This window comes from Octopus sinensis, linkage group LG4 (assembly GCF_006345805.1).
Source record: "Octopus sinensis linkage group LG4, ASM634580v1, whole genome shotgun sequence".
Taxonomy (NCBI): domain Eukaryota; kingdom Metazoa; phylum Mollusca; class Cephalopoda; order Octopoda; family Octopodidae; genus Octopus; species Octopus sinensis.
In genome coordinates, this window is record NC_043000.1 from 96,658,348 (window position 1) to 96,682,912 (window position 24,565).

Sequence of the window (24,565 nt, forward strand, 5' to 3'; positions counted from 1 at the left end):
ATGGTGCTCCAGTCCACTCTGCTGGCAAAATTGAATAGTACCTACAATTCAGAGGATCAGCCTTATCACATTCCGTGTTATACTGAATCTCCCTGAGAACTATTAAAGGTACACATGTCTGTGGAGTACTCAGCCACTTGCATGTTAACTTCATGAGTAGGCTGTTCCATTGGTCAGATCAACTGGAAACCTTGTCATTGTAACTGACAGAGTGTCATTATGTATGTATGTATGTATGTATGTATGTATGTATGTAAGTATGTATGTATGTATGTACATACATACATATGCCTGCATGTATGCATGGGTGAACAAAGTTACAATAAAGTAGCACACAACATGTTTAGTTGCAGTTTTAAATATTTAATAACAGGATGATTCGACTCAAACTCCACTTTACGTGGCAAAATCACATTTAAAACCATGCAGCTAATCACTAACATTAATTGTGTATGCAATAGGTTTATAATTTAAAAATAACAGAATAAACAAATTTGCAATTGATGTAGTACTTTCCAAAAGTCAAAAAAATCAGTAAAATGAAATTTTCTTTTTTAATTACATAAAACCAAACTGGAAAATATCACAAAAATATTGAAACTAAATTGTAATAAAATAGAAGAGAAAGAAAAACGGTGGTGGTGGTGGGGGTCATTGTTCAGAAGCATTTTCCGTGACACAGAGTATTGTTAGAAAACTGAGGCAAACTTTACAAAACTATCATAGCATGTCAGTGCACACAAGGTAAACTAACATTTCTTTGTTGCATAACTTAAATTTTGATTAATAGAAGTGGCTGTGTGGTAAGAAGCTTGCTTACCAACCACATGGTTCCTGGTTCAGTCCCACTGTGAGGTACCTTGGGCAAGTGTCTTCTGCTATAGCTTTGGGCTGACCAAAGCCTTGTGAGGAGATTTGGTAGATGGATACTGAAAGAATCCCATCATATGTATATATATATATATATATTTGTGTGTCTGTATTTGTTCCCCCCACCATCACTTGACAACCAATGTTGATGTGTTTACATCCCTGTAACTTAGTGTTTCAGTCATTTGACCGTGGCCATGTTGGAGTACTGCCTTTTAGTCAAGCAAATCGACCCTAGGACTTATTCTTTGTAAGCCTAGTACTTATTCTATCGGTCTCTTTTGCCGAACCGCTAAATTACGGGGGATGTAAACACACCAGCATCGGTTGTCAAGCGATGTTGGGGACACAAACACAGACACACAAACACATGCATACACACACACAGATATATACATACATACGACGGGCTTCTTTCAGTTTCCATCTACCAAATCCACTCACAAGGTTTTGGTCGGCCCGAGGCTATAGTGGAAGACACTTGCCCAAGGTGCCACGCAGTGGGACTGAACCCGGAACCATGTGGCTGGTAAGCAGGTTACTTACCACACAGCCACTCCTGCATCTATGGACTTATTCTATTATTCTAGCTTGCTTTTTTTTTTTTGCTAAAATGCCAAGTTGTGGGGATGTAAACAAACCAACACCAGTTGTCAAATAGTGGTGGGAGACTAACACAACACAAACACACACAACTACACACTCACACACATGCATATATATCAACAAAAGATGGGAGGCAGAGTGAAGAGCAACATCAGGAAAAGTTTATATATTTCAAAGCAAAAGTAGTTTGTTGTATTTATAGAGGAACAGTGATAAGAAGAAATGCATGATTGCATAATGCTTCAATTGGTTCTGCAAATATTTTAGCATTTGGCTGAAATGCATGTATGTCCTATCATTTTGAATATCACACCTGTTTTTGCTAATTACTAAATTCTCTCTCTCTCTCTCTATATATATATATACTCTTTACTCTTTTACTTGTTTCAGTCATTTGACTGTGGCCATGCTGGAGCACCGCCTTTAGTCGAGCAAATCGACCTCGGGACTTATTCTTTGTAAGCCCAGTACTTATTCTATCGGTCTCTTTTGCCGAACCGCTAAGTGACGGGGACGTAAACACACCAGCATTGTTGTCAAGCAATGCTAGGGGGACAAACACAGACACACAAACACATACTTATATATATATATATACATATATACGACAGGCTTCTTTCAGTTTCCGTCTACCAAATCCACTCACAAGGCATTGGTTGGTCCGGGGCTATAGCAGAAGACACTTGCCCAAGATGCCACACATTGGGACTGAACCCAGAACCATGTGGTTGGTTAGCAAGCTACTTACCACACAGCCACTCCTGTATATATATATATAAATAATAAATATTTTTACATATATATATGGTAAGAAGCTTTGGCACAGGAGTGACTGTGTGATAAGTAGCTTACTTACCAACCACATGGTTCCGGGTTCAGTCCCAGTGTGTGACACCTTGGGCAAGTGTCTTCTACTATAGCTTCAGGCCAACCAAAGCCTTATGAGTTAATTTGGTAGACGGAAACTGAAAGAAGCCTGATGTGTGTGTGTGTGTGTGTATATATATATATATATATATACATACATACATACATACGTACGTACGTACGTACGTATGTATGTATGTATGTATGTATGTATGTATGTGTGTTTGTCCACCCACCATCGTTTGACAACTGATGTTGGTGTGTTTATGTCCCTGTAACTTAGCGGTTTGTCAAAAGAGACCAATAGAGTAATTACTATGCTTACAATGAATAAGTCCTGGTGTTAATTTCTTCGACTAAAGGTGGTGCTCCAGCATGGCTACAGTCAAATGACTGAAACAAGTAAAAGAGTATAAGTATACATATGTCCCCTGCATCCCTCTTCAGCTGAGCATTCCTAATCTTCTGGCTTATGGTTGCTGGTGCCACATAAAAAGCACCCATACCAGTGCCACATAAGAGCACCCTTGACAGTGCTGCGTAACAACACTCAATATACTATGCAAAGTGGTTGGCGTTAGGAAGGGCATCCAGCTGTAGAAACCATCCCAAAACAGACATGGAGCCTGGGCAGCTGGCTAGCTCCTGTTAACGCATGCAAGCATGGGAAATGGATGTTAAATGACAATAATGATGATGATATCATGCCCCCTATGCACACACATAGATTTATCTGATCACTGTCAAAACACCTCCAACACCAGCAAGCCCTGCCCCCCACTTCACTTTCTCATGTCTATCCACCATCTTTCCATGCCCTCGCATATCTCCCCTACATGTCACGAAGTCAACTTTCAGTGCAATAAAATAAACACTAGTTGACCACTGGTGTCAATGTAATTAATTTGCCCCAACCCCCAAAAATTGCTGGCCTTGTGCTCAAGTTAGAAAGAATTATCATTATTATTATTATTATTATTATTATTATTATTATTATCATCGGCAGCGAGCTGGCAGAATCATTAGCAGGCCAGGTAAAATTGCTTAGCAGCATTTCGTCCTTCTTTACATTCTGAGTTTAAATTCCACCACGGTCAACTTTGCCTTTCATCCTTACGGGGTCGATAAATTTAGTACCAGTGAAGCACTGGTGTCATTCTAATTGACTAGTCCCCTCGCATAAATTTCAAGCCTTGTGCCTATAGTAGAAAGGATTATTATTATTAGTGGTAGTCGTAATAGTAGTAGTAGCAACAGCAGCAGCAGTAGTCATTCTGTCATGCATTACCCACCAAGTCTACCAATGCCACCCTCATAAACTTCCTAAGAGACTAGCAAAAAAAAAAAAAAAAAAGAAACCATGATGGATTTAGTGACATAGTTACTAAACACACAAACACACACAGATTAACGTACACACAAACTAATTCCTATTCTTCCATTTGGTGTTTGAATATACTAATTAAATAAATTGTTGTTATGAGACAAAAAAAGCTACATTATCTCCAAGCTTGTCTTTTGTGTAAGTTGGGAATGGCATTCATTGTTTGAAGAATCCAATCTGTTGATTTGCACATAACCACCTGCCAATATCGTATGAGTGTGTGAGTATTTGTACACATATGTATATGTTTGCATGTGTAAGTAGATCAACTAATCAATAACATCCAGCTGTGTCCTAAATGTGATCAATATTTATTGACTCTACTCAACTTATTATTATTATCATCATCATTATTACTATTATGTCAGGCTTTTAAGGTCTATCCAGTCAATATGTCATAGACTGAGCCAATTAGAGAGCCTTTTCATTATGTTACAAGCAAATAGCAACAAAATGTTCCTGAAGTTATAGCATGTGAACTTGAAAGAAAGACGCCACAATGTCAAATATCGCAAGTCAGGCAGGATGATCGTGGCTGGAATGCCTTTCATTATAAGTCTTCTCAATCAGAATTGTCAGTGGAGAGTTAGTTAACCAACAACATGTTATGGATTATGATCTATTTTGCTTTTACTGTATGATAACTATGTGATCCATCTAGCTGTGCTCTACAGATTGTGGTCTATCTTGACAACATCTACTGAATAAATAATGTCTACCAAGCTATACAGTATTGATGAACATTGATACTCAACCAATTTTTGCCTATGAACCCTCTTGATTCGTGTATTACATGCATGGACCTTCATCATCCTTCAATCTTTAAAAATATCCAATTATATTTTTATAATTGGCACCCTGTTGGTTACGGTGGTGAGTGTTCCTGTTGATGAGATCAATGGAAATGCCTGTTCCTGAAATTAATGTGCAAGTGGCTGAGCACTCCTAGACATGTGTACCCTTAATGTAGTTCCCAGGGGAGATTCAGCATGATACAGAATGTGACAAGGCTGGCCTTTTTGAAATACTGGTACAACACTAATTTTTGCTAGCTGATTTTAATATTTTTAGGAATTGTATACAAAACCTTGTTAGGGATCAAATTTTTAAAATTGTTAAAATACTTTATGCATTGTAGAAATATAACCAGTTTATTTTATTCTTTTACTTGTTTCAGTCATTTGGCTAGAGCCATGCTGGAGCACCACCTTTAGTCAAGCAAATCAACCCCAGGACTTATTCTATTGGTCTCTTTTGCCGAACTGCTAAGTTACAGGGACATAAACACATCAGCATTCTGTTGTCAAGCAATGTTAGGGGGACAAACACAAACATATGCACACACATATATATATATATACACATGGCAAGCTTCAAATCCACTCACAAGGTTTTGGTTAGCCCAAGGCTATAGCAGAAGATACTTGCCCAAGGTGCCACGCTGTGGGACTTGAACCCAGAACCATATGGTTGGTAAGTAAGCTACTTACTACACACCCACTCCTGCACATAAATTTTAACAACAAAATCTTACATAGAACCACTAATGGTCATATGGACCCTGGTTGAGAATTTCTGATATAGATTGTGGTATGCTTGTTTAGGGGAACATGGACATTTTAAGGTGGCGAGCTGGCAGAATTGTTACCATGCTGGACAAAATGCATAACAGCATTTCTTCTGCTTTTACATTCTGAGTTCAAATGCTGCTGAGGTTGACTCTGCTTTTCACCTTTTCAGGGTCAATAAAAGAAGTACCTCCATCAGTTGAGGCTGATCATATATCAGTACAAATATGAGCAGGTCTGGGCAAATTTTTTGAAGGAGGATGGCAGTCATCCATACATGCAAGACTCCCCTCTCCACACCATCAATGTTTAACCAAAAGGAAGTGTTAGCATGCTGGACAAAGTGCGTAGCAGCAATTCATCCATCTTTATGTTCTGTGTTCAGATTTTGCTGCTAGGGGTTGATGAAATAAGTACCAGTTGAGAACTAGAATTGAAATAAACAACATAGCCCCACCCTCAAAATTGAAGGCCTTGTGCTAAAATTGGAAACCAGCATTGTGGGGTTGCAAGCAGGCAGAATTGTTACTGCACCAGGCTAAATGCTTAGCATCATTTTGCTTATCTTCACATTTTGAGTTCAAGTTCCCTCAAGGTTCACTCTGCCTTTCATCCTTTCAGGGTCAATAAAATAAGTACCAGTTGAACACTAGAGAGGATTTAATCATCTTATGTATTATATCCTAGTATAAACACATTGAAGGATTATAAACTCAATGTTTATTATGATATACCAAAGTTATCCCCCGATATTTCAGGCCTTGTGCCAAAATTTGGAACCAAAGTTAATCCATAAGAAAGGTTGGTGATTTCAGCCCATACACCTTGGCAAATAAATTGTTGTAACAGGCGTTTCAGTCATAACACAATGAAAAGGAATAGATACCACAAAGTATCCTACCCAAACCTCAACCAGTTCTGTCAATCCACCACCCTGGATTGCTAATTTCTTATCTATCCCAAAACAATTGAAACACAAAAGTAACAACAGTGAGATTTGAACTCAAAGAACAGACAGTCAGAACAGATATCATAACGCATTCCACTATCTACAAACTACATAATGTCTCTCATCTCTCTCAGTGTAGGAAGCATATATAAACAATAACTACATTCACATTATAACCTTATTAAATCATATGAGCTGCACCACTGACCAAAAATATGTGACAATCCTATATTGGACAAGAATAGACAGAAGGGATTTTTTAGTAGAGTCATTGTTATCAGCAATGCCTGCATCAGAAAGGTCAGCAGTTCAAAACCTTTGTGATAACTCAAAAGATTCTAGATTTGTATTCTTTTGACTTAGACTATAGAACTTTGGTATATCATAATAAACATTGAGTTTATAATCTTTCAATGTGTTTATACTAGGATATAATACATACACACACACACATGCATGCATATAAATCATCATCATCATTATCATCATATTCATCTTTAACGTTTGTTTTCCATGCTGGCATTGGGTAGACAGGAAATGATGAAAATGGTAAAGATGTATATATACATATATATATGTGCATGTGTAGGTGTATTATAACTTAGTACATGTACATACATGTGTATATATATATATGTATAAATGTGTGTGCATATATATATATAATAAGATTCCTTGGATGGAATTTATAAATATTTTAATGCATCACTATGTGCATTTCCACAAATCTCGCTTTTCTAAAGATCATAGTCAATATTCCTGGGATGATTACAGTGCAGTCTGTAATGGACTATGATCTTAAGAAACATGTGTTTATGAAAACGCTCGTAGTGATGCATTAAAATATTTATAAATTCCATCCAAAGATTATTATTATCATTATTACTATATTTATCATACATTATATCAGCACAGCTTGGTGCAACCCCAAAAATCTATTATCTCCAGCTGGTATCAATAGGCTGTAACTGACATAATAAATTAGGAGCTTTTTTATATGCATATTCAAAACATTTCCCATAAACGAACTTAAAGGATATATATATACATATAGGCGCAGGAGTGGCTGTATGGTAAGTAGCTTGCTTACGAACTACATGGTTCCGGGCTCAGTCCCACTGTGTGGCACCTTGGGCAAGTGTCTTCTACTATAGCCTTGGGCAGATCAAAGCCTTGTGAGTGGATTTGGTAGACGGGAACTGAAAGAAGCCCGTCGTATATATGTATATATATATATGTACGTGTGTGTGTATATGTTTGTCTGTGATTGTCCTCCCAACATCGCTTGACAACCGATGCTGGTGTGTTTACGTCCCAGTAACTTAGCGGTTTGGCAAAAGAGACAAATAGAATAAGTACTAGGCTTACAAAGAATAAGTCTTGGGGTCGATTTGCTCGACTAAAGGCGGTGCTCCAGCATGGCCGCAGTCAAATGGCTGAAACAAGTAAAAGAGTATATATGTATATATATATGTACATATATATATATATATATATATATATATATATATATATATATATATATATATATATCCCGTTTCCGTTTCGTCTCTGTTTTTTTGTTGTAAAAATATGGCTTGTCCGTTTTCGTTTTTCGTTGAGTTCTATGTCTAGTTGCAGTGTCCTGTACTCACGTATATATATTTATATATGCATGTATATATACATGTAGATGTAGGTACATACATATATGTTTGTATGCATGCATATATTTTATTTATTACATTATTGTCTGACAGTGCGTTCGCGTCAGGGTCGATTCGATTCGTTGTTTTGTCCCACTTCCCTTCCTCCCAGTTTTGTTATATATATATATATATATATTCAATGCAAGTGTATTTCTTTATTATTGTTTATTTTCAACACAGATATTCATCATGGACTTACTGCAGGGTAACATGACCAAATCTTTTAAGATACTCAATCATTTTCTTGTGTGGGAGATGTGTGCACATGCATGCAAGCAAAATCTGAGTCCAAAATAACATTCAGTAAAAATGTAGTATAGTTGCATGCAGTTCATTTCATTCCATCCCCATTTATTTTTTCTTTTGTGTGTGTTTGTATGTAAAAAAAAAAAACTGATTTATCTAGAGCAAATTAGGGTTGAACTATTTGAGAGTCAGGAGGAAAAAAAACTTACTTTTTCTGCTTCATCATTTCTATCTAATAAACTGTAGACAATTCCAAGATTCAGGTAAGCCACTGTAAATAATAATAATAATAATAATAAATAATAATAAATAATAATAATAATAATAATAATAATAATAATAATAATAATAATAATGATAATTATTATTATTATTATTATTATTCAAAAAATAGTACTCCTGGGAACTGCTTATATCCTAAGAAAAATATTGTCGATATGATTCCAAAAACATTTTAATCTGTGAATATTATCAAAAGTACTATTAAATGTACATAACAGCAAATACCTTTTACTGTCATCTTAAGATCACACTTATGATCTTATCATCAAATTACTTTTAAAACAAACTTAATTTTCTTGTGTTTTGACAGGCACTCTCTAGAACAATATTCCGTGCCAAACCAAAAATATGGTACCCTAGTCACAATACCAACTTGAACTTCTAACTTGTCTCTTGAGGTCTCTGGGTAAGACTTGGAGTCAACTTGTACAAATACAAAGCAAAAGCCAAATATATAATAACAATAATAATAATCATAATAATAATAATAGTAATAATAATAATAATAATTTATTCTTTTATTGGCCACAAGGTCTAATATAACTATACATAAAACGACATGCAATACCATAAAAGACAACACAAGACAATACAAAGGGTTTTACTGCATGTAAACAATAAAAGCAATCAAAGTTAAACAATATACAACTCACAAAAGGGGAGGTACTCTAAGGCTACTCATGGAAAAACCCACAAAAACCACAGGTGCCTGACCAACAAGGCAAGATCCCTTCTTTTATTTCTTCACAGGTGTATACTCAAAATTGGTCCTTTCACACTGGCCATTCTTCCAACATTCACCCACCTTTCAATAAACTTCCTTTTGAAGTGTAACTTGAAGAAGTCAATGAGAGCTCTACCAAACAGCAATGTATCTGTCCTCATGCCTTTCAGCCTTGTCCAATAATAATAATGAAGATTATCTATGGAACAATAATACCGTAGTGATATGGAACTGGATAGCCTAGTCTAGTCTGTGCAGATTTTCTCCAATGATATTAAGATGGAGTTTGAGCTCTTAAAATGTGCTACGATGGAGATGAGATGAGGAAAGCTTATCAGAACAGAAGGCATAGGTTTCCATAGGTGAGATGATGAAAGCAATTCAGCTTCAATCCGGCTATAAATACCTGAAAATACTTGAGGCAGATGGAATTAAAACACAGCATGAAGGAAAAGACAAAACGAGAGTACCTTCAGCAAGTGAGAAAAATACTGGCCTTACAGCTGAATGCCAGAAACAATTTCAGCAATAAACTCGTGCGCAGTCGCAGTAGTTCGGTATAGCACTGGAATTCTGAAGTGGACAGAGGAGGAGCAAAAGCAGATAGACAGGAAGTCAAGAAAGCACCTAACAATGTATGGAGCCCATCATCCATGTGCAGACACTGATCGCCTATACATCAAGAGAGTAACTTGAGGAAGAGGACTAATAAGTCCAGAAGAGCTTAATGAGATACCTAGTCCAAAGTAAGGAAACCTTGCTAGTGTTAGTTTGGAATGAAGGAGTATTGAAAGCAGAAATAAAAGGACATGAAGAATTACGCAAGAAGGGACTACACAATCAATTCCATGTAGCCACAACAGAGGCTACTGGAAAAAATAGGTGGGATTGGCTGAAGAACACTAAAAAAAGAAACTAGCAGTGCAAGACCAAGCTTTGGCTATAAACTAGAGAGTCAACTTTTGGAATGAGCAAGTGTCTCTGCTGTGCCACATTTGTAATAGAGTGAATGAAACCATTGCCCATATCATAAACGAATGCCTTAGACTTGCCCCAAACCACTACAAGTTGTGGTGACATGATCAGGTAGTGAAAGTGTTGCATTAGAAACTGTGCGAAAAGTGGGGGCTAGAGAGAAGCAAGATATGGCATGAGTACAAACCACAGAGAGTGGCAAAGTTGGAGACTAGCAAAATCTTCTGGGATTTCCCAATCCAAGCAGATCAGGTGCTAGAGCATAACAGACCAGGTGTTAGCAAGATGCACCACAAGCTATATAGTTAACATTGGAAGCTCCTTTGACCCACAAATAGTCATCAAGAAGGAAGATGAAAAAATAGATAAATACAACCCTCTTAAATACAAAATAGCCCAGCTATAGAAAATGAAGATGAATAGAGTGCCAATTGCTGGATCCTTGGGAACAGTATCAGAAGGCATCAAGAGGAATATCAAAGAAATTGGAATAGAGTGCCTGTAGAACTGTTACACAAGGTTTGCTGCCTTGGCATGGCCAGAATAATCCAGAAAAGTATTAGATAGCTGAAAAGAATGGATAGCATGGATTAGGAGTAGCAATTACTCAATGTTCCAGTCTAGCTTTAAAAGAAACTTACTATGATAGTCAATTATAATTGTCTTACACCTTGATGAAAAGATGGGGTTGACTGACAGAATAGTTAGATACTTACTTGTGAGTTTCGGACGGCATAAAATTGCTGTCTTGTAGCTCTCTATTGCTTCATGATAACGTTGCTGATCTTGTAAGAGAATGCCTCTGTAAAATAAAGTGAAATATAAATTGAAATTTATTTTCAAAAAAATGTTTTAGAAGTATGATTTATAGTTATTTCTGTTTAATTTTGTAATTTTATCTGAATTTCTTGAAATGAGTTATCATTATCAAATATGGCAGAGACCTGAAGAAGGTTGGAGAATATACTGACTGAAATAATAGTTCCAAATTTTGGCACAAGGCCAGCAATTTCTTGGGAGGGATTAGATTGATTACATCAAACCCAGTACTCAACTGATACACCCTGAAAGAATGAAAGGCAAAGTCAACCATGGCAGAATTTGAACTCAGATAATAAAGGTGGGTGAAACGCTGCTAAGCATTTTGCCTGGCATGCTAACAATTCTGCCATCTCGCTGCCTTTATTGGCCAAAATATTGGTTTCAGATTTTGGCAGAAGAGCAGTAATTTCAGCGGGAGGGATTAAATCAATTACATCAAACCCAGTGCCCAACTAGTACTTATTTTATTGACCTTGAAAGGATGAAAAGCAAAGTCAACCTCAATGGAATTTGAACTCAGAACATAAAATGTTTAGCAGCATTTTGTCTAGTGTGCTAATGATTCTGACAGCTGGCCACATTTATTGACCTAAATATTGAGACTATAACAACTAAAAGACACTAGTTTGAATGCGTCCATCATAATATCTCAGGTCAAGATAGGTTTTGTGATTTAAATTGGGTGACTGAATTTGTGAAGAAGCCTGTTAGACAGGCTGTACCTGTTCATGAGCGATAAATTTAATCTGCTACACTGTTTAATGGCACCACTTTAATCTCTGGAAGCCTTTTATTGAATCCACACTGTTGCAAACATTCCAACCAGGTTTTCAGACTTAGAATAATCCAAGAGTCTTACTCCTAGTATTCCAGCCATCTAAAAGACAATGCAAAAATATCATGAGAACTACCTTTCCTCCCTCTGTCTAAGCCATGAAAAGAAAACAGCTAATTGTTACCAATTCACGGAAATCTATTGTAGCTTTTACTTATAGTGTCCTGTAACATTAAGCCAATGAGAAATAATTTTCTTTTCTGAAATAGCCTACTGGTCTATTGCAGATATAAATTTTCCTGCAGAGGGATTGAAAATCAGAAACAATCAAGCTAAAGAGAGAAATCTGGATATGTTTGACACCATCTATACAAGGCCTGGCCAATTTGAATTACAGAAAGTGTTTTGAGAGATGCTTGTATACTGACAGAATTGAAAGCATTTTGCTTTCTCATGCTATTATTACAATAATGAATGAATGATTGTTGATCCAACATGAAATATTATCGTTGCAAAAGCAGTAGTATCTTCCTTTTTTACTTTTCATTACAATCTTTTAATTTTTGATTAAATTTTTTAAATGCTTGTTTAAATAAACCCATTTTAAGAAAGTATCAAGCGGGCTACAAGGTAAAAGTCTGCGGCCTGCATGTGGCCCATGGGCCTCAGGTTGGCCAGCCGTGTTCTATACTAAAGGCTTCTTTTACTGGCTACTCAAAATGCTAGAAGAACAGCCAAATCTCCTTCAAACCACCATCCTAAAAACAGACCACAGTATAGTGTAGTCCAAAGTATACTTATCCTGAAAAACAAGAAAAAGACAACAAAATAGTACTAGTCTGAATGTTTTTAATTATAGATCAACTTGATCAGGGACCAAGTCGAGAGTACACAAGTTGGATAGAATAAAGAACAGGACAGATACACTTGACTTCAGATTTGCTTGATCAGGGTTGATCTTTGGACAAAACAGCAACAAAGCAAAAAAAGTATACAGGAAAAGGATAAGAGGGGTTAACTGTGCCATCTAACTGTGAACATACTGCCTCGAGAAGACTCATGTAATCTATGCCAGCATGGAAAAGTGGACATAAAATGATTGTGGATAATGATGATGATGATGATGATGATGGTGATGATGATGAAGAGGGCACCACTGTCACCAACAATGTTGACAATAATGATTTTAAATAATGAAATTGCTATTTTTATTTCATCTCATAAATTCGGTCCTCTCATCATCAATGAATCAACATCATGAACTAGGCTTCAACTCCAAAGGACTAAATGTCAAATGTTAACAGTTTACATTAGATAATTTAATAATTTAAAATTATTTAATCTATAATTTTAGATTAAAAACTACTTCAAAAAGCTATTTCTGCTTCATCATCAAAAGAAAATAAGAACAAAAAAAAAATTAAATGTCTGCAATTATTTTTTTCATTTTGGCCTGCTTGATTGGAATTATTTATTCTTTTGTTTTTTGTTTGTTTGTTTTTTTATTTTTTTATTATTTCCTTGTGGTAAAGACAACTGTTGTTACCAGTTCCAATTTTACCAGAAAAAAATATGACAAAAAATTTGAAAAGCATAAAAATCATCAAAATTAAAAAGAAATTCTTAAAAAAAAAAAAATTCAGAAATGTTTATAAGAAAAAAAACTAGCAAAAATTTTCTCAGCTATAAGAGGTGGGGGAACATATGAACTTTGGCATGGCAGAAATCACAACAGAATTGGGGTTTTTATGTGTTAACATTTAATCCTAGGGTCAATATAGGGTTAATGCTGTGTCTTATCATTTGTTACACAAATCATTTTATGAGACATGCATTTATGTGAAGGCATACATATGAATATGTATGCGTGTGAATGTCTGAAGGTGAGTGTATGAATGTGTGTATGTGTTACGTATGCATGTATATGTGTGTGTGTGTGTGTGTGTGTGTATAAACATGAATGAATGAATGTTAGTGCACATTTGTGTGTATATATATGCAAAGAGACAAAGCAAAACTCTAGAATTCACGTGTGTGTGAGTATGTGTGTGTGTGTGTATATGTGTGTGTGCATAACCCATGTCAGCTTGGAAAATGGATGTTAAATGATGATGATGATGTTGGCATTGATGTATGTGTGTGTGAGTTTAAGTATGTGAGAAAGCATGGTTTACATGTGGAAGAATAAGCTTGTGTAAGTATGTATGTATACATATACACACATGTATGTAATGTACTTATGCTGTGAGTGTGTGTGTGTGATGTCACGTCTGTGTGCATTGATCCTTGTCTTGCTGGAATAATCCCACAGGAGCTTCAATTAAAAACTCTCAAATTATGAACTTAAGACCTCAGGGTTTTTCTGATTACAGAAGGATGTTTTGACAGTATTTCAGTTTCATCATGCTGAAAATCATTCAAAGCAAACCAGATGGTGATAAAGAGGGAGGGAGTGGGGGTGGAATAAGTGGGTGGATCTCTATTCTTCACCTCTTCCTTCTACCACTACTACAATATACATTCAGTGACACCTCTGGCACCACCACCACCACCACTAACAACATCACAACCAATACCACCACCATTACTACCACCCACACCATGCAATACCCTGTCATTACTTCCACCACCACCACCAAAAATATCACTGTCTTCCACCAGCACTACCATCACAACCAATACTACCACCCTTATCACAACCCACTATGTAATACCCCACTGCTTCACTACTTCTGTCACTGCCATTATCACTACCAACACTACCATCACCAATACTCTTCCACTACCAATACCACAGACAAAAGCAATGTACTTGCTAGTTAATGTCGTTGTTGTTGTAACTGTTGTGTTCTGTAGACAAGATATTTAACACTTAACAGCTCAGATATAAATTTAATTGACCAGAAAACAAATATCAGTCTAAAGGTGTAGATAATAGCCTTTGACATGCTAAGTACTCCATATTCCTCCAATCTGACTGAAAGAAATAACAACCTTTTGCTATGCTTCTCATCCTGCCATCATTCATTCAGTAACATCTGTAACTATGCTCATCGGTCTATCTAGTTCCCCCCCTCTCTCCCTTACACACACAATTTATTTGTCCTTACTTAATTATAATATATCTGCTGATACATATCTTCTAACCTTCTTCATCTACCTACATGTCTTACCTACCTATCTATCCTCCTTACCTTCTTGACTATCTATCTATCAATCCATTCATCCACCCATCTACCTATATACCTACCTACCTACCTATATATCTGCATTCATACTTACCAACCTGTCTTGTTAGTCTTGTTAAGTGTTACTGTTTTGATGGGTTTTTCCCCCACTTCTGAAGCAGGGCATACTGCCATGCTTCTTAACCTGTCCCTCATTACCTAGTCTTTCTCCTCTCACGAAAATCCATTGTTGATACTTATGTTTTCCAGTTCCCAAGATATAAGTGCCGTCCATTGCTCCAGTTGAAGGTTGTTTGGCATATCAATAAGGATCTGAACATTCTAGAATCCAAATGTTATGTCTTTTCTTTCTTTCATCCACAAAATGTAACCCCTGTACCAAGACTGTGAATGCAGAAAATCAATCATGGAAACTGAGATGGCTTGTGTTGAAGTGTTGAAGTGTTTAAAGCACCTTTTGAAGCCTTGTTCCAGTGCAAGGTGATTAAAGTGCTCCAAAGAAAAGACTCTTCATACACAACTGCAGCTGCTAAGATGAGGACTGCAGCTGTCCTCATCAAAATATTTGGCAACTATCATACCATTTCATGGTTAAGATATCCTTGATATTTCAGTCCTGTTTCTATAGCCGTAACATGATTACCAGAGGACTTTGGAAATGGAAGGAATCTAGAATATGCTTGTGTTGTTTAGAGCATATAAACCGTTGCACATCAATTCCCTCATTAGAATTTACTTTCAAGAGAAAGTAAAATATGTTATTCCAATAGCAAAGAATCCAAGACAGCCGTAAGTGGCAAACTGTTGCTATTATCTCTCTGCTGCAGTCATTAACTGTACTCATAGCTATTGTAGGTAAGTGATCTAGCCTTGCCTGTTACACAGGACATTTAATATCATTGTGTCCTTGGTATGGGAAGCAAGAAAGGTTGTCAGCACTTGATCAAGGCATCATCTTAAGTTTCCAAAAGCAAGGGATGACTTCCAAGTAGTAGATATATAAACAAGGTAAATTCAACTATTTCTAACTATTTCTCCATAGATTAGAGAAAATGATAAACAGCCTTAATCAATTTTCAAACCTAACTGGATTCTCATTAGAGGTGTCTATACCACTTTGACCAATCCCCAAGAAACAAACACCCAATTTCTTTATACACTCAACAAATCTAGCAGCTAGAGAGAAGTAGCGCTACTAATTTGCATGTGGTAAGAAGATTGCTTCCCAACAACATGGTTTCAGGTTCAATCTCATATTGGGACACCTTTAGCAAGTGCTTTTCTATGATAGCCACAGGCCAACCAAAGCCTTGTGAGTAAATGTCGTAAACAGGAACTGAAAAACCTTGCAGTGTGTGTGTGTGAGAGAGAGAGAGAGGGAGAGAGAGGGAGAGAGAGAGGGAGAGGGGGGGAGAGAGAGAGAGAGAGAGAGTGGAGTGTGTGTGCACACATGCATGTTTGAGTATATGCTACTGTCTCCTTGTCTTGACATTGCATGATAGTTGCAGATGAGTGTCACTGTCATTCAAGTGCTGTCCTTCATTTCACATTTTCAGTGAAAACAGGTCGAAAGTTGGCAAAAGGAAGGCCTTCCAGCCATAGAAATTTGCCTCTACACATTCTAAGCCACGAAAGCTTCAGAAAGTGGATGTTAAATGATGATTACCCACACACACACATATATATCCTCCTCCTCCTCCTCCTCATCATCATCGTTTAGCACCCATTTTCCATGTTGGCATGGGTTGGACAGTTTGACTGAGGTCTGGAAAGCCAGTGGCTGTACCAGGTTCCAATCTGATCTGGCAATGTTTCTACAGCTTGATGCCCTTCCTAACACCAACCACACCGAGAGTATAGTGGGTGCTTTTTATGAGCCACCGGCACAGGAGCCAGTCAAGCAGGTCTGGCATTGATCATGTTTAGATAGTGCTTTTTATGTGCCACCAGCATGGGAGCCGGCCAGGAGGCACTGGCATCGACCATGTTCGGATGGTACATTTTACATGCCACCAGAACAGGAGCCAGTTAGGGGTCACTGGCCACAGCTATGATTTTGATTTTACTTGACCAGCAACCCACATAACACTTCAACACTATATTCCAACACACTATATTACACACTATATTCCACAGCGCAGCTCTACTCAAGAGAGACCCAAAGATGAATCAAATCCTCAAAACACACACAATCATCAAAAGTAAGAGACAACCAAAATCAATGGAGAAGATTTTAACCCAGGCCAAATTACACTCAACAATAACCACTAAGCCAACAGTAAAAAATGCAAGAGACCCAACTGTGGGATCTGTATCAACATAATAGAAGGATCAGAACACCAATTAGAACAAGGCCATAATTTCACCGTAAAAACAAATTTTACATGTGCAATGGAGAACTTGATTTACTTAATTACATGCTCGGGATGTAAACAGCAGTATATTGGACACACAAAAAACCAGCCTACATCAGAGGATGGCAGTGCACAAATCTCAAATTAGGATTCCAGAATACAGTTAAATACCTCTCAGCCAGCACATCAATGAATGTACATCCAACAAATTTCCCGAATTCACAATGTTTCCACTACAAATTCAAAGAGAATGCTAGCCAAAATGAATGCATTAGCAAGGAAATGCATTTCATAAGAAAATATTGACCAAGTCTAAATTCTCTAAACTGGCAACACTGATACTTTTTTTTATATATATGTATGTGAATACATATGTATGTTTGTGTGTGTGTATATATATGTGAATGTGTGTGTTTATGTATGCATATATATATGAGCATATATATGTATATAAGTATATATACAGGGTATGTATTTGTATATATATGTATATGGGTTTGTTTATATGTGTATGTATATATATGTTTGTGTATGTACATATATGTATATGTATATATGTGTGTGGTTATGTATCTATGTGTGTATATATATGTATATGTGTATATGGGAGAGTGTATATATGTGTGTGTATGTATATATATTGATATATGGATATGCAAGTTATTCATAAGAAATAAAGACAAGGGGTCGAAGACCCCCAACGACTACACCACAATGACTTTTATTATTACTGCTGCTAGTTATTCGACTGCTACAGACACTCCTAAGAAAACAAGTCTTGACCACACGATTTAATTTACAAAAACAGATAGTAGTAACTTGCAGTCACAGTCAGTTCAACTTGTCATGCCACCTGAACTAACGGATATTACCACGTGCTCTCGCAAGAAAAAGGGAAGTAAACTATGAATGTTAATCGTAATTTTAATTTTAACTTTATTTTATTAATAGCTCTTTTCTCTCTACATATCCCATTTTAGTATATACTAGCACTATGACCCGGCGTTGCCGGGTCATAGTGCTAGTGCATGCATATACAGCTGCGTGTGTGCGTGCGCACATACATGCGAGTACTTTCCAAATCTCTGACCAATCACATACAGCTAGCTGGCATTCAATTGGCGTATCAAGTTTCAGGCATTTTGATTGGGTTTTGGATAGAAAATTCACCAAAAATCACTTCTATTGATTTTTAATGGCTTTGCAGGGTGACTGGAGAAATGTAAAGATGTGCACGACCACCCTTGGACGGTTTTAAATGACCATAGAAAGTGCAAGCCCTCTAACTGAAAAATTGTGGATTTGTATAAAGGACACACATGCAGACATTTTGCTGTTTATATATATAGAGATTTTTGATAAGGTTTTTCAAAAACCAAAACATGTAAACGCATTCATATGAAAGGAAAATTAAAATGTAGCCAATTTTAAGAGAGTAGCGTGAGTATGTGTGTGTATGTGTGTGTGTATATATGTATGTATTGCAGGAGTGGTTGTGTGGTAAGTAGCTTGCTTACCAACCACATGGTTCCAGGTTCAGTCGCACTGCATGGCACCTTGGGCAAGTGTCTTCTACTATAGCATCGGGCTGACCAAGACCTTGTGAGTGGATTTGGTGGACGGAAACTGAAAGAAGCACACAGTATATATGTGTCATCATCATCATCATTTAACGTCCGTTCTCCATGCTAGCATGGGTTGGACGGTTCGACCAGGGTTCTGGGAAGCCAGAAGGCTGCACCAGGCTCCAGTCTAATCTGGCAATGTTTCTACAGCTGGATGCCCTTCCTAATGCCAACCACTCCGTGAGTGTAGTGGGTGCTTTTTACGTGCCACCTGCACATGTGTATGATATATATATATATATATATATATATATATATATATATATATATATATATATGTATATATATATATATATATATACATACATACAAATATATGTGTATACATATACGTTATATATATATACACATACATATATATATATGCATGTGTGTATATATATCATCATCATCATCGTTTAACGTCCGCTTTCCATGCTAGCATGGGTTGGACGATTTGATTGGGGACTGGTCAACCAGATGGCTGCTCTTGATCTGGAAGAGTTTCTGCAGTTGGATGCCCTTCCTAACACCAACCACTCCGAGAGTGTAGTGGGTGCTTTTACATGCCACTGGCACGAGGGCCAGTCAGGTGGTACTGGCAATGGTCATGCTCAAATGGTGTTCTTTACATGCCACCTGCACAGGAGCCAGTCCAGTGGCACTGGCAACAACCTTGCTTGAATGTTTCTTCATGTGCCACCGGCACAAGTGCCAGTAGGGCGATGCAATGCTGGTAATGATCATGCTTGAATGGAGCTTTTTACGTACCACTGGCACGGAAGCCAGTTACCTGCTCTGGCAACGATCATGCTCGGATGGTGCTCTTAGTGCATCACTAGCACGGATGCCAGTCATCAAATTGGATTTCGATTTCACTTGGTCTTCGCAAGCAGAGTTTAGTATCCAATGAGGGAAAGGTATGCATAAGTGAGCTGGTTACACCCCTGACATAGGCCACGAGGTTATGGTCTCATTTGGCTTGCCAGGTCTTCTCAAGCACAGCATATTTCCAAAACTCTCGGTCACTAGTCATTGACTTGGTGAGGCCTAATGTTCGAAGGCCGTGCTTGACCACTTCATCACGGGTCTTCCTGGGTCTACCTCTTCCACAGGTTTCCTCAACTGCTAGGGTGTGACACTTTTTCACACAGCTATCCTCATCCATTCTCGCCAGATGACCATACTAGCGCAGTCGTCTCTCTTGCACACTACATCTGATGCTTCTTAGGTCCAACTTTTCTCTCAAGGTACTTACACTCTGTCGAGTATGCACACTGACGCTACACATCCATCGGATCATACTGGCTTCATTTCTTGCAAGCTTACGCATGTCCTCAGCAGTCATGGCCCATGTTTCATTGCCATGTAGCATGGCTGTTCGTACATGTGTCATACAGTCTACCTTTTACTCTGAGCAAGAGGCCCTTTGTCACCAGCAGAGGTAAGAACTCTCTGAACTTTGCCCAGGCTATTCTTATTCTAGCCGCTACACTTTCAGCACACCCTTCCCCGCTACTGACTTGGTCACCTAGGTAACTGAAGCTACCAACTACTTCTAGTTTTTCTCCCTGGAATGTGGTGGAAGTTGTTCTCTGCACATTTTGAGTGTTTATTGCTCCTGAGCATCTGCCACATACAAAAACTATCCTCCCAGTTAGCCTTCTTTTGATATTGCAGCACCTCTTATGTGTCCATAGCTTACACTGGGTACATCTTATAGAGTTTCTAACTATGCCTTTTTACAGATCCTGAAGGGATTTGTGGTTTGCCTGTCTTTCTACTTATTAGGACTTTGGTTTTAGCTAGGTGTGTGTGTATACAAATATATATACTTAAGCATATATATATATACCAACCAATCGTGGCTGATACCAGCCTCCCCTGGCACTTGTGCCGGTGGCACGTAAAAACCACCCACTACACTCACGGAATGATTGGCGTTAGGAAGGGCATCTAGCTGTAGAAACACTGCCAGATCAGACTGGAGTCTGGTGCAGCCTCCTGGTTTCTCAGACCCCGGTCAAACTGTCCAACTCATGCTAGCATGGAAAACGGACGTTAAGCGATGATGATGATGATATACATAAGCATATGTATATGTATATACATAAGTATATATATTTGTGTATATACATACGTCTGTATAAATATATATGTATATATGTGTATATACATAAGTATATATATATGTGTATATACTTAAGTATATATATGTATATACAGAAGTATATATGTATATATATATATATACTTCTGTATATACATATATACTTAAGTATATACATATATATACTTATGTATATACACATATATATATACTTATGTATATACACATATATATTTATACAGACGTATGTATATACACAAATATATATACTTATGTATATACATATACATATGCTTATGTATATCATCATCATCATCGCTTAACGTCCGTTTTCCATGCTAGCATGAGTTGGACAGTTTGACCGGGGTCTGAGAAACCAGGAGGCTGCACCAGACTCCAGTCTGATCTGGCAGTGTTTCTACAGCTGGATGCCCTTCCTAACACCAATCATTCCGTGAGTGTAGTGGGTGGTTTTTACGTGCCACCGGCACAAGTGCCTGGGGAGGCTGGCATCGGCCACGATTGGTTGGTATATATATATATGCTTAAGTATATATATTTGTATACACACACACCTAGCTAAAATAAAGTCCTAATAAGTAGAAAGACAGGCAAACCACAAATCCCTTCAGGATCTGTAAAAAGGCATAGTTAGAAACTCTATAAGATGTACCCAGTGTAAGCTATGGACACATAAGAGGTGCTGCAATATCAAAAGATATATATATATATATATATATATATACACACACACACTCACACACACCCAACATTACATTTGAGAGTGTCTGAAGACACGAGGACATTGGGTATATTATTTACAAGAGTGGTAAGCAAATATTTACTGATGCTAATTACTTTCTGCTGATTAATTAGATCAATGTTGGTATCATATTTTGTTACCATTACATTTCTTCATCTTCTACTTTTTTGTCCTCCCTTCTCATTAATCAACTTTTGCTCTGATCAATCCTACCACCATCCCCATTACATCATAATCCCCTCCCTCCCTCTATATTCATCATCATCATCACCAATGTTTGTTTTCTTAGTAGTAATTAATACCAGAGGACTATGTTATTTCTTAGTGAGGATTTGCAGCAGATTTATACAAGCTTCTACAACTGCTTCCATCAATGATGATGAAGGTTGTGGTGGTGGTAATGTTAGTGGTAGTGATGGTACCGGTGGTGGTGGTGGTGGTGGTGCTGCTGCTGCTGCTGGCAGTGGTATTGATGACAGTGATTATAGATGATGAAGGTGGTGGGTAGTGATGATAATGGAGGTGTTGTTGATGATGATGATGATGATGATGATGATGGTTGTGATCGTGATCATAACAATTATGATCTTGAAATGTTGTCTCAACTTACTGGCAACAAAACAGCTTACCAGATTCTCAGTTTTATTGCAGTCAGGCAAAACGTGATATTTAATCTTAATCTTACCAATATCAAAACATGCAGTGAGACATTACACACACACACACACACACACACACACACAGACTGACGTCATCATTGTCACCACTGCTACGATCATCATATTTGTCTTTCATCATCATCAACATCATTTGTTTTTATGTCTGCTTTTCTATGCTGGCATAATTTGGGCAGGACTTTTTGAGGTAGTATTTTTTTTTTTTTAGTTTTTTTTCCCCCACAATCAGATTCTCTTCTTCATGGTTCAAACCCTTTTAGTGACATCTTACAAAAATATAGGGTTATAGTATATCTAGGCTAAAAACCAGTATGAATATGCTATTATAAATATACTGAACCAGTGATTGTCCCACTGGAAACCTCTAATCACTAATGTTGAATGTTAACCAAAAGACATTTAACAAATATATATATATATATATATATATATATATATATATATATATATATATATAAGTGATTTTACAGAGCCCTGGTTCTTCTCCAACATATTTCACCCTTGAATAGGATTGAACTCAGAACTTAAAAAATACTGGGAAATAGAATTTTCAGAGTAATTACATATAAAAACTGGAGATTGGAAAAAAAATTTACAGCTATTTATTCAACATTACATATATTTTCATTTACTAACAGGAGTTAGCAACTTGTACATGTAGGACAAACATGCTCAAGATATATCCTATTAGAAAATTCTTGAAAAATTTCTAATGAGATATCTTGTATGATTTTCCTACATGTACAATTTTGTAACTCCTATTAGCAAATGAAACATGTGTAAAGGTGAATAAATAATACCAAATCTATTTTCATACAGCCATGGTTATGTGTTATGAAGTTTACTTCCAAACCACATGACTCCAGGTTCAGTCCCACTGCATGGCGCCTTGGGCAGGCATCTTCTACTATTGCCCTATAGCCTTAGGTCAATCAAAGCCTTATAAGCGAATTTGGTAGACATAATGTGTGTGTGTGTGTGTAATACATGCCATTAAAGAAAATAACTGTGAGCTGATCTCCCTGCAAAATAAAAAAAAAAGAAAAAGCAATGACCAATACTTACAGGTTATAATGAACATCAGCCATATTACTACGATATTTTAGAGCATTCTTGTATGCAAACTCAGCTTCTTTCTCTTTGCCCTGGCTATTTAACACATTGGCAAGGTTTCCCCATGCTTTAATAGAACATAAGAAAAAAAAAAAGAAAAAATGATAAATGATTTCTTGTGCTGCAAGAGGAGCAATGAGCATAAAATTTACAGTTTTGTATTGAGTATATAAATAAAGTGATATTAAATATAGGTCTCAATAAAAAGACATCTACTTAGAGCCATTACTTACAGGAACCCCTTAACTAACTTGTATGAAGGTCATAAATTTTGAGGAAAAGATATGGTTAATTAAATTGACTCCAGTACTTGACTGGTGCTGCAAGGAATTTAATCTGGTATACTTCAATTTCCCTCTCTTCAATAAAAAGAACGAGAATGTTATTACTATCAAGAATGTTATTACTATCGAGAATGTTATTACCATCATTATTATTCTTGACTTAGGCAAGAAATGTAGTCGATTATATTAACCGCATTACTTTAGTTGTATTTATGTCATCAACCCCCGAAAGGAAAATAAATTCAAAGTTAACTCTGGGAGGATTTGAACTCATAATGTAGCATTTTGTTCTTTGTTTGAATATGAATAATATTTATAATAAAGTTTTCTAAGTTAGGTACAATGCTATAATATTAGAGTTCTGTACTATAATGATATTTGTTTATGTTGACTTTGGAGAAATGAAAGGCAAATAGAAATGTCAACACCTGTGAGATTTGAACTTGAAATCAAAACGTAAAAGGAAATAATGGAATTACTACCAGGAAGTCATCTTCTATTCTACTAATCCTGAAACTTTCCTAAGAAGGAACATTTAAACAGAAACCAGAAAAAACATTGGAAATTTTAATTGTATGTTAAGTTGTGATAATTAAAATTGTCTACACCATCTGAAATTTTAATGTTTTTATGCCTTACACTTTCTGTTTAGATTATGGGAAGCATGGTGAATTTTGGAAATGATTTGGTTGCTGTTTCTAGTAAGATAGTAAGAT

At 36.8% G+C, this 24,565-nt stretch overlaps 1 protein-coding gene across 1 annotated transcript in view; it reads right to left on the minus strand.

The window, feature by feature from the left end:
- The window catches only part of LOC115210725 (protein O-mannosyl-transferase TMTC2), a 135,010-nt gene that overhangs the window by 11,773 nt on the left and 98,672 nt on the right, over positions 1–24,565 (minus strand). The window contains exons 4-6 of the mRNA XM_029779435.2: positions 23,518–23,632; positions 10,876–10,961; positions 8,388–8,449 (exon numbers count right to left, since the gene is read on the minus strand). Coding sequence (XP_029635295.1) covers positions 8,388–8,449; positions 10,876–10,961; positions 23,518–23,632 — 263 coding nt within the window. The remainder of the gene's footprint in view (positions 1–8,387; positions 8,450–10,875; positions 10,962–23,517; positions 23,633–24,565) is intronic.